This window comes from Sinocyclocheilus rhinocerous, unplaced genomic scaffold (genome assembly GCF_001515625.1).
Source record: "Sinocyclocheilus rhinocerous isolate Xijiao unplaced genomic scaffold, SAMN03320098_v1.1 scaffold689, whole genome shotgun sequence".
NCBI lineage: Eukaryota > Metazoa > Chordata > Actinopteri > Cypriniformes > Cyprinidae > Sinocyclocheilus > Sinocyclocheilus rhinocerous.
In genome coordinates, this window is record NW_015652129.1 from 228,712 (window position 1) to 240,948 (window position 12,237).

Consider the following 12,237-nt stretch of genomic DNA (forward strand, 5'->3'; position numbering starts at 1 on the left):
AACCGCCCTCATGAAAGCTCGCGTAGTAGAGGCGTGTAGAGCAGTCTGCAATAACATTTTGTCTCCTTTTTTGACGAAAATAAAAAGAGGTTTTTGGTAAAGGTTTTATCTTTTTGAATACATTTTAGTCTCGTCTTATTTCGTCCACGAAATTGCATGTTGATATAGTCTTAGTTATCGTTTATTGACCTTAGCGTCTCGTCTTCATCTTGTCTTAGTCATGGGAAAAAAGCTGTGAACGAACATTTTTCGTCATAGTCTTCGTTAACGAAATGAACACTAATACAAATTAATAAAAAAATTATAAAAATTAATGCAAATGAATTAATAAAACCTTAACTAAAATTATTATACTTTATAATACTATAATAGTATATAAATTATACAAAAATAACAGACTGAGACCACTTTCCATTGTGCATTATTTTCTAATTTAAGATTTTTTTCCCATTACAAATTGTATTTCTAGCATCTCAACTTGAATGAAAAGTTAAATTGAGAAACCTTTCAGGTTATTTCCGCTTTGAAATTAGATTTTGAATTACAGATTTTCAGACTTTTGGATCCCTTATGAATCCAACAATTCTAACTTAAAAGTACATCACAGTGCACCCTCATCAAAACCGCGATGAACCAGCATAAACCGGCCTAAACCAGGATGGAAATTCACTGTGGACTTTGCAGCAGGAACAGTATGTGAATTTGGACTGAGCCCAGGGCTTTAGGTTGGGTTTGATTAAATTTACCTGCTCATGACAGATTTAGAGAAAGCTGTTAACTGTAAACAAACCATTAAAAGTTCCAGTCACACCATTAGTCTTCCTTTTGAATTTAGAAGTGTTGCACTTGATCTAATGTGCTCATTTTATGTGAGGCTGAGCGAAAACACATTTTTTCTATGTTTACTACTTAACGCGAAAGCGAGCCCTTTGTCCGACCCAGAGAAAAAGAGAGTGTGAGCAGCCCTTGACATGGATTGTGAAAAGCTTTAGTAATGGCTGCCTGCTAGCATGGCACTCATTCCCTTTCAAGGTGCATTACAGAACCTTAATTACCACAGATCTGCTGCTGGCCGTCTGGGTGAAAAATCACCTATTGTCAGCACTTCTCAAAGCACACGCACTCCACGACACAGGGCGCAGAGCTGCGTGAGACACATCCATCTCTGTGATTGTTTGACATTATTTGATCACTTAACTGCTATGTTATTATTGTATATAACAATGTTTTATACTTAAAATAATTGTGTAAGTATTAAAACAACACAAATGGGGCAAAATGCGTTTTCAGTTTAGAAATATTTTGAGTCTCCCCCTCCCTTGCCTCACAGTGCTTTGGTCCAAATGCCTGCTTTCCTATTTTACATCACCTACACACAAGTAAGTAAGGCTGTCAAGGCTATTTTATTCACTTAAACATCAGATGAAGTGATTATTTTCTATTTATGATGTATTTTTCGATGAATCTGCTATGTTAGCAATAATAACGTCACCTGCTTGACGGAAAGGGTTGCCAGGTTTTCACAACAAAACCAGCCCAATTGCTACTCAAAACTAGCCCAAACTAACCGCGTTTTTTGAGGGGGTCCCCCAGTAAAAATCACGTTCCGGGGACTAAAATACACGTTATTGGGGTCGCTTCAACCTGCGGCCATGAAAAACAACCCGCGGCAACAGTGATAAAGTAGCCCGATTCCACGAGAAAACCGCGGTCTTGGCAACACTGTGACGGATAGTAATGTCTACACGAGCGCTGTCGCGGCGCGACCACAACAGCTTTAAGCACGGTCTCCCTGCTGCACTAATAGTAGTAAGGCTTTCCTCTGTATATAGATATCCTTACAAGTACAATTTTAGCTGCATGTGTCCCCTTCAAAAATTGCTCTTGAGAAATTTTATGTTAATTGTCCCCCCCAACTGTTAGATGAAATTTACGCCCTGTATACAGTATACTCTAACTAACATTAAAATACATAACAAGTGCAAATATTGAGTAAAGTAGTCATTATGTTAAACTTAAATTACTTTATATTATATAAACTTATATTTTAAAAAATGTGTATTTTATTATATTTAAAAAACGTGTATATTATAATATATCGATACTTCGATTATATATTATATTCGATACTTCGATTTTGGTCGAAAATTAGTTATTGATATTTTTGGGACATTCAAGACATCCTTTATCATGTGGATAAGTATCTTGAGTCAATTTTGTTGTTTCTCCGAGAAAATAATGGGTTGTCTTAACCGTAACTTCGAAAAGTCCTGGAGAAATCAAGGCAAAACACCGTATAACACCAGTTACCACTCTTTGACTTTGTTTGGAACGCTGAAATTGAGTTACGGCGTTCTGCCTTTGTTTAGCCGCATGTCAATATGAAGTTACGGTGCCAGCTTGGAGTTAAACGGTGTTCTGCCTTTGCTTTACTGTCCATTAAAATCTGTCGCATTTTAATTACGGTGTAACTTGTATACTTTCATACATCTGATCTGTCACTGAAGCACTTTATTAGACAAACGAATTAGATATATCGCGATCTACCAAACAGCTCCATGTAACAAAGCACTGTAAAGACTAGATACTTTGGGAGCAATACGTAATCGTGAATAATGTTTAAAGATTTTTTTTTTTCCTTTTTATAATGCAGATTATTCACCAGGCTGTCACTTCTAGTTGGATGCGTGTGGACTCGAATGCCATAGCATGTAGCATGATCAATCATAAAATCAGTACTAACAGTTCGCAATTAAATCCTATACCTTTTCTTGTAACCCGATAAAATCAATCCATGGTGATGAACGTCATCGGAGATGTTTAATCCACAAGCATTCTGAGCATTCTTGCTTGCTGGCGTTCACATCAATCCACAAGTCCTTCGGTTAGGCTATTTTCATTCAAGTCAATATAAAAGCAATTACGCTATGTCTGGCATTCTTTTACGTTACTGAGCATTGCAAATAAATTGGTTGCAAAACGGTATCCACTCACATGTTTAGCTTTATGTCTGCTTGTTAAGGTAAAAAAACAATCAATACAGTCACATTGCTATATGCAGTAGCCTATGAGACAGCCCATGATCACTAGATTTTATACAAGTGTTACTATAACGATTTTGTAAATGGTGATCAGCAACTAAATATTGATAATGTGGAAGTTACTGCCTTTTGCCTTGGTGTGACTTCTCACTTTTTGCAGATAATAAAAAAAGGCAGAGTACAGTAACTTCAAAATAGGCGTAAAAATCAAGCTCACAATTTTTTAATGTAGATAATTTTCATTACTAAAACATCTAATTGCCAAATTTCCAGTGTCCTACATATAATAAATTTGGCTGGACAAATAAAAAACTTTAAAGTCATTTTTCTCAGGTTCACACTCTAGCGAGTTAAGGTCTTTTGCCTTTGTAGGGCAGTATGTATGTTTAATAATAATATTTTAATAAATAATTATAATTTAAAATACTGTATATGTAAAATAAGTATTGAACACGTCACCATTTTTCCCAGTAAATATATATCTACAGTTGCTGTTGACTGTTGAATTTTCACCAGATGTCGGTAACAACCCAAGTAATCCATACATACAAAAACAATAGAAAACAATACAAATAAGTTCAGAAATTAAGTTATGTGTATTAAAATGGAAAGACACAGGGAAAAAGTATTGAACACATGAAGAAAGGGAGGTGCAAAAAGGCATGGAAAGCCAAGACACCAGCTGAAATCTATCAGTAATTAGAAAGCAATCCTGCCCCTAGTCAGTGGAAATTAATATTAGCTGGTTCAGTCCCAACACCTACAGTACCAGGATGATGAAAATGAAACAAGGGTGGACATTTCATCAAGACAATGATGCCAAACACAGCCAAGGAAACTCTCAGTTGGTTTCAGAAAAAGAAAATAAAGCTGCTAGAATAGCCCAGCCAATCACCTGACTTGAATCCAATAGAAAATAAGAACTAAAGATCAGAGTTCATAGAAGAGGCCCACAGAACCGTCAAGATTTGAAGACTCTGTGGAAAGAATGGGCCAAAATCATACTTGAGCAATGCATGCGACGAGTTTCTCCATACAGGAGGCGCCTTGAAGCTGTCATTACACTGTAAAAAGTAATCACTGAATCTACTTAAGAAAAGCGAGTAAACACAACTGATTTTTACAAATTTGTTGAGTTTACTTAATTACACTGTGTTATGTGAACTTTCAGGTGGATGCAATAGTAAAACTGAACAACTTTAGTAAACAGTACTTAAGAGCATCTAGTTTGTTGGATTAAAGGTATGTTTCCATTGTCTGGTGCAAAGAACAATGAATACAGTCTTAGAGTGAATACAATTTGAAATGGTTAAGTTTTTTTTTTTTACAGATAGGGTTCTGAATCTTTTTTTCTTCAAGCTGTCAATATTTATAATTTGCCCTCTGTTTAGCTGCAAATATTATAACTGTTCCTAGTTTGTTATTTGTCTAATGAACAGCTTTAATGTAAACAGCACAATTATGATGCCTTCACATGTTTTCTAGTTAGGTAGCTCACTAGGTTTTGGAACAGAGCTACTGTGGTGGCTTATCAGATGTGGGGTTTTAATTGAACCTTTCCCTCTCTGAATGAGAGGTCGAAGCTCATAAGAAGGCCAGGAAAGAATTGACTTGTGCTTCACATCTTTATATTGTATTTTCTCATAAATCCTCTTCAACCATAAATAATTGATTTTAGTAAGGGAGAGTAAGGGGGAAGTGAATTAACTATCATTCTACTGTTTAGTTGTGGCCTCATTGCATTTTAAATTAGATATGAGATCTAATGTTCAGTTCCAGGCTTCCCATCGGTGTGACTGTATATCATAGTCTCCTGTGGGTACTACAGCGTCGCAATGGCAGCTCATTTCGTATTGTTCCTTTACGTCACGAGGCTTTAGTCTCACAGTTTGGCTGGACCCGCACACAATTACCATTGAACTCCAAAAGGCTATTACTGTAACTCACAATGCAATTTTCTGCTGCAGAAATTCCCAAACTCTCTCCCTGTTGGCTACTGCCAGAGCACCGGGTCTGATTCCTCCACCAATTTAGCGTATTAGAGTCCTCATTGTCTTGCAGACGGACAATCTATGCGGCAATCATTGCAGCAGTTTAGATGTGATTTACACAGGCTCTCCTAAAGTGATTCTTAGCTAGAGGCAGATTGTATTCATTCAGGAAGGGCCTGTTTACGGGCCCCTAAAATGCAGTGCACAAATCCATCCCCAGTCATTGCTGGCAAGAGGCCTGCAGGAGGATTTTGGTAAGTAAGCGCCTAATGAGTTTGCTTAATGAACGGCCCTGCGCGCTCAGAACGTAGAGTGCTGTGAATAAAATGTGATCTTCTGAGGTGAGCCCTCACAAACCTCAGCTGGTATGAAGCTTGTATATATTAACCACTATTCAAAAGTTTGGGATTAGTATTTATATGATCAAAATGTAGTAAAAACAGTAATATAGTTAATTAATAATTGCTTTCTAAAAATTTTTTTCCTGTGATGGCAAAGCTGAATTTTCAGCATCCTTGCAGTCTTCAGTGTCACATGATCCTTCAGAAATCATTCTAATATGCTGATTGGCTGCTAAAGAAACATTTATTATTATTATCAATGCTGATAACATTATTATCAATGTTGCTTAATAATATTGTGGAAACCGTGAATGATAAATAGAAAGTTCAAAAGAACAGCATTTATTTTAAATAGATATTTTTTATGACATTATAAATATCTTTACTGTCACTTTTGATCAGTTTAAAGAGGTCTTGAACTGAGAAATTAAAATTCCCTTGATCTTTTGACAGTTTCAGAACTCAACACTTTTTCGTTAGCCTAAAAACAGCTTATATTGACGGCAGTCTGCCAAAACGACAGCTTGTGGAATGTTCTACTCTATGAGGTAATAGTGTTGCTAAACACTGCCTCCGCAGAAGAAGATCAACGCCTGCTTCTACATCGCTGCCTGTTTAGCCCCGCCCACCGATTCGCGCATGTAGTGTTTACGAGAGAGGCGAACGTGCAGGTCTACGCAACTAAATGATAAAGATGGCTCTGAAGACAACAAGACGCTGTGCAGTGCCAAGTTGTGGAAAAACAGTGTTTGCATTGCCTTCCTAAACGTTAGGAAAGAGTGGATGAACTTTATTTTTAATGAAGATCCAGACCGCGTCAGTAAGAACTCGGTCCTTTGTTCACTTCATTTTTACCACGGATTAGTTTACAAACAAGGCACAATTCGATGCGAGACTTTCAGAAAGTTTGAAACTAAAAGACGATGCTGTGTCGACTATATTGGATCAGACAGTAATATCGCAATACAAGTGTGAGTAACAGTTTTCATTACGTGGTCACTATTGCTTTGTCTCTTCTTACAGATCGCTTGATATGTATTAAGTTATTTATGCATTTTTGACCTAAATCACAGCGGCGTCCATCTGTGAGGAATGTACGCTGTCAAACATACACAACTATTAGCCAATCATAGCATTGGGCGTTTACTTCTGAGTTTGCAATCTGCCACGCCCATTCAAAACAGAGCGTTCTGATGAGGGGGGTCAAAAACAGGACAGAAAATCTTAAGATAATCTTAAGATATTTTTTTTTATAGTTTTCTGCTAATTTTATGTCTCATTTACTTTGTTCTCATTATGGAGATATCCTTGCTTATTTGGCATAATACTGTAAGAATCACAAGAAACACTATTCTGGTTTAGTGTTACAGCTATGTTAATATTTGGCTACATGTGCTACGTACTAAAACACTTAAATACAAATAAAAACAAGAGGTGGTTAAAATGACTAAAATGCGACTACTGATTAGTTATCCGATTAGTAGAAATCACATGAAGTTAATACACTATACACTGGCATAGAACATGTTAAAACGTGTTCAAATACACTGGCACCGAACGACATTTAAGCCTGTAGTGGGAAAGTTGATGCAGTCCTGTTAGCAGTGGCTTCAAGAACATCTTTTATTTGCTGTAACATTCAGTGTGAAGATGCTCCCTAACTTTGATGCCGATGCCCAATCCCATCAGTACTTTATCACCCCGCACGAAAATAGCTGTGATTTTGAAGGCCTTATTTTTTTACTGCAAGACCGCAGCCTCCTCTGCCCCGTGCCGTATTGATTTTCTGCTCTGGAAACCCGCCGTTTCCTCTCTCAGGTGCAGCTGTGATCCCAGGGCTATGATATCTAGTGCTCACTACACAGCAATATGAAGTATGAAGGCCAGCCGGAGTCTGACACGCTCACAGTGAATGTTCGAAGACATTAAATCCCAGCTAAAGTCTTCAGATAGGCAAATGAGATACTGTATTTTGATAGTGACCAGCTCTGGAATGGCTTTGTTCAGTCTGAGAGATGCTTGATTGCCCACATTTCTCTCACTTTCTGTGACTATTTGTATTGTCGGTGTTGCTAAGCCTCTTAGTACAGAACGTGTAACACTCAGATGTGAGCTGTGATACTTTGTTCTTTTCTATTTCAAGTGCAGCATACATTTCATTCGATAGAGTAGGAGGGCTGAAATCAAGGGAAGATCGCTTTGCTATTAATGTTATACATTGCTCCACACGCTGGCTTGCTGCGTATCGTTTAATCATTTTGTGAACTGCGAAATTGTCATTGGTGAAACCTTAAAAATACAAAGTTTCTATATGAAATAAATAAATAAATTAAATAAATAAATAAATATGGAATGACATGTGAGAATAAATTAATTAATGCATAAATAAATAATTAAATAAGTTTTAATAATTAATAAAATAATTTAAAAAATTTGTTTTGAACGCTTTTGGTCCTCCATAGACTTTAAGCTATATAGTATATAACATTCATGGAGTTACTATTTTAACATTCAGTGGGTGTTTTTGTTTTTTTTCTCTTTATATGCTGGAGTGATTAACTGTAATCATAATGGCAATACTGGGCTTTATTTCATGGCAATAGCAACTAATAATAATCTCCACCAACCAATATTACATAGACAGCTAATTAAAACATAAATTTTCTGTTTCAGCAGAGCGCAGTATGCAGTGACAGCAAAGTAAGAATCGTTTTAAACAAGGCAGATTAAACTGTAGACCCGGAAATTCATCTAGCTTGTTTGTTAACGTCGGTGCATTTGTTACATTGTCATTAACCGGTGCCGCTGTCTGTCATGTCAGTTTTTTTGGATGCAACATTCTTCACATTAGCACAATGTGTGACACATTGCAATGAGCCTTTTTCATGCAACACAAGAATAAAAAAATCTTAAAACCATTTTTGCTTAAATTGTCACTTCGAATTGATAGTGTATGCAAGAATGGTTTCATGTACAATTTACACTGAAATTCTCCTCATGGTTTAATAAATGAGATGTTTTGTTGATGCTGCTTTGTATTTATTCCCTCTTTTAATTTAAAGTCTTTGGGTCTTACTTACAAAGCGTCCCTACAGCTGTGCGAGTGTTATTTCAGTACTATTTATATAGTAGACTCAGAACTATATGTTACATTTTTTATTAATAAAAATTTTATTTTAAAAGTTTCTTAATTTTATTATTTTATTATTATTTTACTATTGAATTGTTTATATAATATTTTACTGTATAATTTAATTGTTACATTTTTTTATTTTTATTTTGTATAAATTTAATTTTAAATATTACTATTTAGGTTTAATTATGTTTATGTCAGTTTTATTCAAGTTTTAGTTTTTATTTATTTCTAGTTCCAGTTTATTTCAAATGTTTTAGCTTAAACTTATTTCAGTTAGTTGCCAAACCAACATTCATAAAAAAAATAAAAAAAATAATAATAAAAGTGCTTTAATTAATTAATTTAATTAACTAATAATTACTTTTAGATACCAATAATAACTCTGTATGCAAAAAAAAAGGTTCTCGCACAAATATTTCTATATTTCAGATTCACAGACACATGCACACATAAATTTGTTCATACTCTCTTTCTAATGTTAATGAGATACAGATCATTCTAAATGAGATATGAAATATGTGTGTATGCATGCTTAGTGAACGCGAGCTTGTCTTTTGACTGCAGTGAGTCCATTGCAGCAGTCCCACTCAGCTCTTCTTTTTTCCTGTGCGCTTTCAGGTAGAGCCAGTCTGCATGGCAAAGCGTCTCTGCAGATCGACCAGGTGCGCTCAGAAGACCAGGGCTGGTACGAGTGCAGGGTCCTCATGCTGGAGCAACAATACGACACCTTCCACAACGGCAGCTGGGTTCACCTCACAGTCAACGGTGAGAACCTCGCCACTCTCACCACACTAGTACTGTGAAAGACACACATATCTATCTATCTATCTATCTATCTATCTATCTATCGTTCATTCTGTCGTTCCATTAATCTCAAGTTGCTGTGGTTTGTGTATAAGGCTTTGCTTATATCTGCATATGTGAATGTATGTAGCCTACTCGGTTTCTCTTGAGACTCTGCATACACTGCAGGACGGACCGACATGCATTTCTCCTTGTTTCTCTCTCTCTCTTTCAGTGTGCTCTCTTCCCCTCCCCCTCGTTTTTAATGAATGTCTGCTTTTGGGGGTGGAGTAGGACTAATCGTGGCTTGATTTCATATTCATTTCTAATATCAGCAGTAAATCAGAGCTGTGAGGAGTGGAGGAGGATGTGACAGTCTCTTACCACTCATGACTGGCTGCTGCTGTGACTAATATGTGTGGTAGACCCAACAAAAAACAGCCTTCATGCTCTTGCTACAGAAATGAGCAATGTACTCCCTTGTGGTCTAGGTCTGCTGCCATCGTTTCCCTCAGAAAACGTTATTGCAGTCTCCCTTGTTAGAGGCAATATTTTGTTCTTGTCGTACACTGGGCAATAATAGGTAATGATTTGATTTTGGGTTAATTATTTAATACATGTCTGTAATCTTTAAGGTCATCTATATGTTAGTTAACTCCTAAATGTTGACACATTTCTAGGAAAATGAATAAAAATACTGATCCTACTCATCCTGCACTACACAGATATTTATTCAATCAAATTCACTCCAATCCCTTCGGTAAACAGACTAGCAAGTAGCAAATTCGAGTTCATGGCTGTGACGTACTGTAACAAAACCCTGGCTGTTTAGAAATAAAAGGGGCTATCATTTGATATGCCCTGCCAAAACTTCCTGTTTTGAGCTTGTCAAGTGATTTCATGAAGCCTACATTCAATATTATGAGCCTTTGGGTATGGGCCAGCATTCAAAAGAAACCCATCGGCCCGCTCTGAGATCTGCATGCCCTTATGTCCATGGCCGGACTTACCATTGGGCTTGAGTGGGCTGCAGTCCATGGGCCCCGCCTTGTAGGGGGCCCCGCCTTTGCCCGTTTACGTGCTCCGAACAACAGTGTTTTGTTCCTCAGCGTTACATGGTCCAGCAAATGATTCAGTCAGGCTATAAGTACAGTCGTTTGCAAAGTTAAATGAATCAGCTTTTTAAACGAATCGGTTGATTCAACTCACTCATTAAGACAGTCACTTGCTGCCACCTACTGGCGGTTGTAGTTTGATTGTACTATTTATGAACCTCAAAGCATATGTTTGTGTATTTTGTGTTACTCCATAATGGTGTTCTTTTTGAGGGCATTTGTAGTGTAGGTATAGGGTCCAAACATAACCTCAAGCCCAGGGGCCCCCATCCCCCTAAGTCCTGCCCTGCTTATGTCTAGTAATATTTCACCAGGCAGCAGAGCCCTCATCATTTCCATTACACTAATGGAGATGTCTTCCATGGTGCCAAACTACAGAGGCAAATTTGGGGTAGCTCAAGGCTTTGGTCATGTCATGTTCCTCCCTCTCATTCCGTTTGAACATCACATTTTGCCTGATTTATTATTTATGGGCATGGTTCAGCGCCGCTGGAAATATATTATCTCCTCCACGGTGAGTGTTTGCATTTTATTAGATGATGAATTTAATACGATCCATTAAGACAATATGTAAACTATCATGATTCACAGCTCAGTAATCATTGCCTGGGGGTCAATATCCAAAAGGCCCTCGGTCGCATATTAATAGTATCACAACACCGCTGTAGGCTTAAATCAAGTGCTGACACAGCAGATTAATTCCAATACTGGAGTCTTTTGTCTGCACTGCATACTGATTCTCACTGTACATCACCTTACATGTATGAGCTGCAGTGGCAGAGGAATTAAAGATAATTATGGGCGTCATTAAGGAACCACTGTCTCTTCTCATGTTGGTGAGAAATCGTTAGCGCGTGTTGGTACGTTGGTGATAAGCAACTCTGTTGGTCCTTTATAGTGTCCATTTATTGAATCACATCCCCAAGTGAGATATGTGTCCATTCAGTGAACAGCAGCAGAGAGGAAGTGATAAAAGTGTGCAGTAAATGATCATGGTCGTCCTGGCTGAAATTGCACAGGAGGGACTGAGCGTTCTACTCAAGAAGAGGTACCGGTATATTTGGAAGAAAGACACAAGTATATCTTCAAAGAGCTGCTCAAGCAGAAGAAAAAAGTTATTTTAGATACTTTTAATGCGAAAGTTTTTTAATGTGACCCCTCGTCACATACCCCCATCGCCCCTTGCAGGCCGGGGGGGTACCCACGAGACTGTGCTCTACTCCCCCCTTTCCCCCTTTCTGGGGGAAGCCGATCACGGCGGCGGCGCCTTACCTGGGGGTAAGGACAGACGAGGCGAGAGAAAAGGAGACGGAAGGATGAGGAGAATGGAGAGAGGAAAAGAAAAAGAAAAATTCTCGGTCTGGTTCCCGGACACACTGCCGCTTGGTCCTCAACCAGCTGAGAGGCTTTCACTCGCGGTGCCATGCGATAGTACTGGACATCTTTGGTGGACGGCCCGACGCTGCTCCGCCTCCTGGCGGACGGCGATGGCTCCTCTGGTCGAGGGCAGCCAGCAGCGAGTCCCCCGTTCCCTGCTCCTCCCCAAACATGGCGGACGGGGCTCCGGCCTCTTGGCGAACGGCGCCGACTCCTCTGCTCCCTCTTGGGTGGCAGCCACCCCTCCTCGGCCCAGGAGTGCTGCAGCGAGCCCTCCGTCCCACCTCGTCTTCCATCGCTCCAGCACCACCGCCTCGGGCAGCCACTGGCGGTCTCAGCTCCTTCCTGCTGCCCGATCTCCTCAGCACCGCAAACCCCCTCAGCAGCGAGGGCTCTCTGACAGTGTGTCCCTCCTTCCTCCCGGGTTTCGGCACCAATGTAACAAAGTTCGTA

At 38.7% G+C, this 12,237-nt stretch overlaps 1 protein-coding gene across 6 annotated transcripts in view; it reads left to right on the forward strand.

The window, feature by feature from the left end:
• Positions 1 to 12,237, forward strand: part of LOC107713446 (protein turtle homolog B-like) — a 76,274-nt gene that overhangs the window by 21,800 nt on the left and 42,237 nt on the right. For all 6 annotated transcript variants that reach the window (XR_001636891.1, XM_016518929.1, XM_016518931.1 and 3 more), the window contains exon 3: positions 9,128 to 9,274. Coding sequence is in view for 5 of the 6 variants with exons in the window: in XM_016518929.1 (XP_016374415.1) it covers positions 9,128 to 9,274 (147 nt within the window). In the remaining variant the exon portion in view is untranslated. The remainder of the gene's footprint in view (positions 1 to 9,127; positions 9,275 to 12,237) is intronic.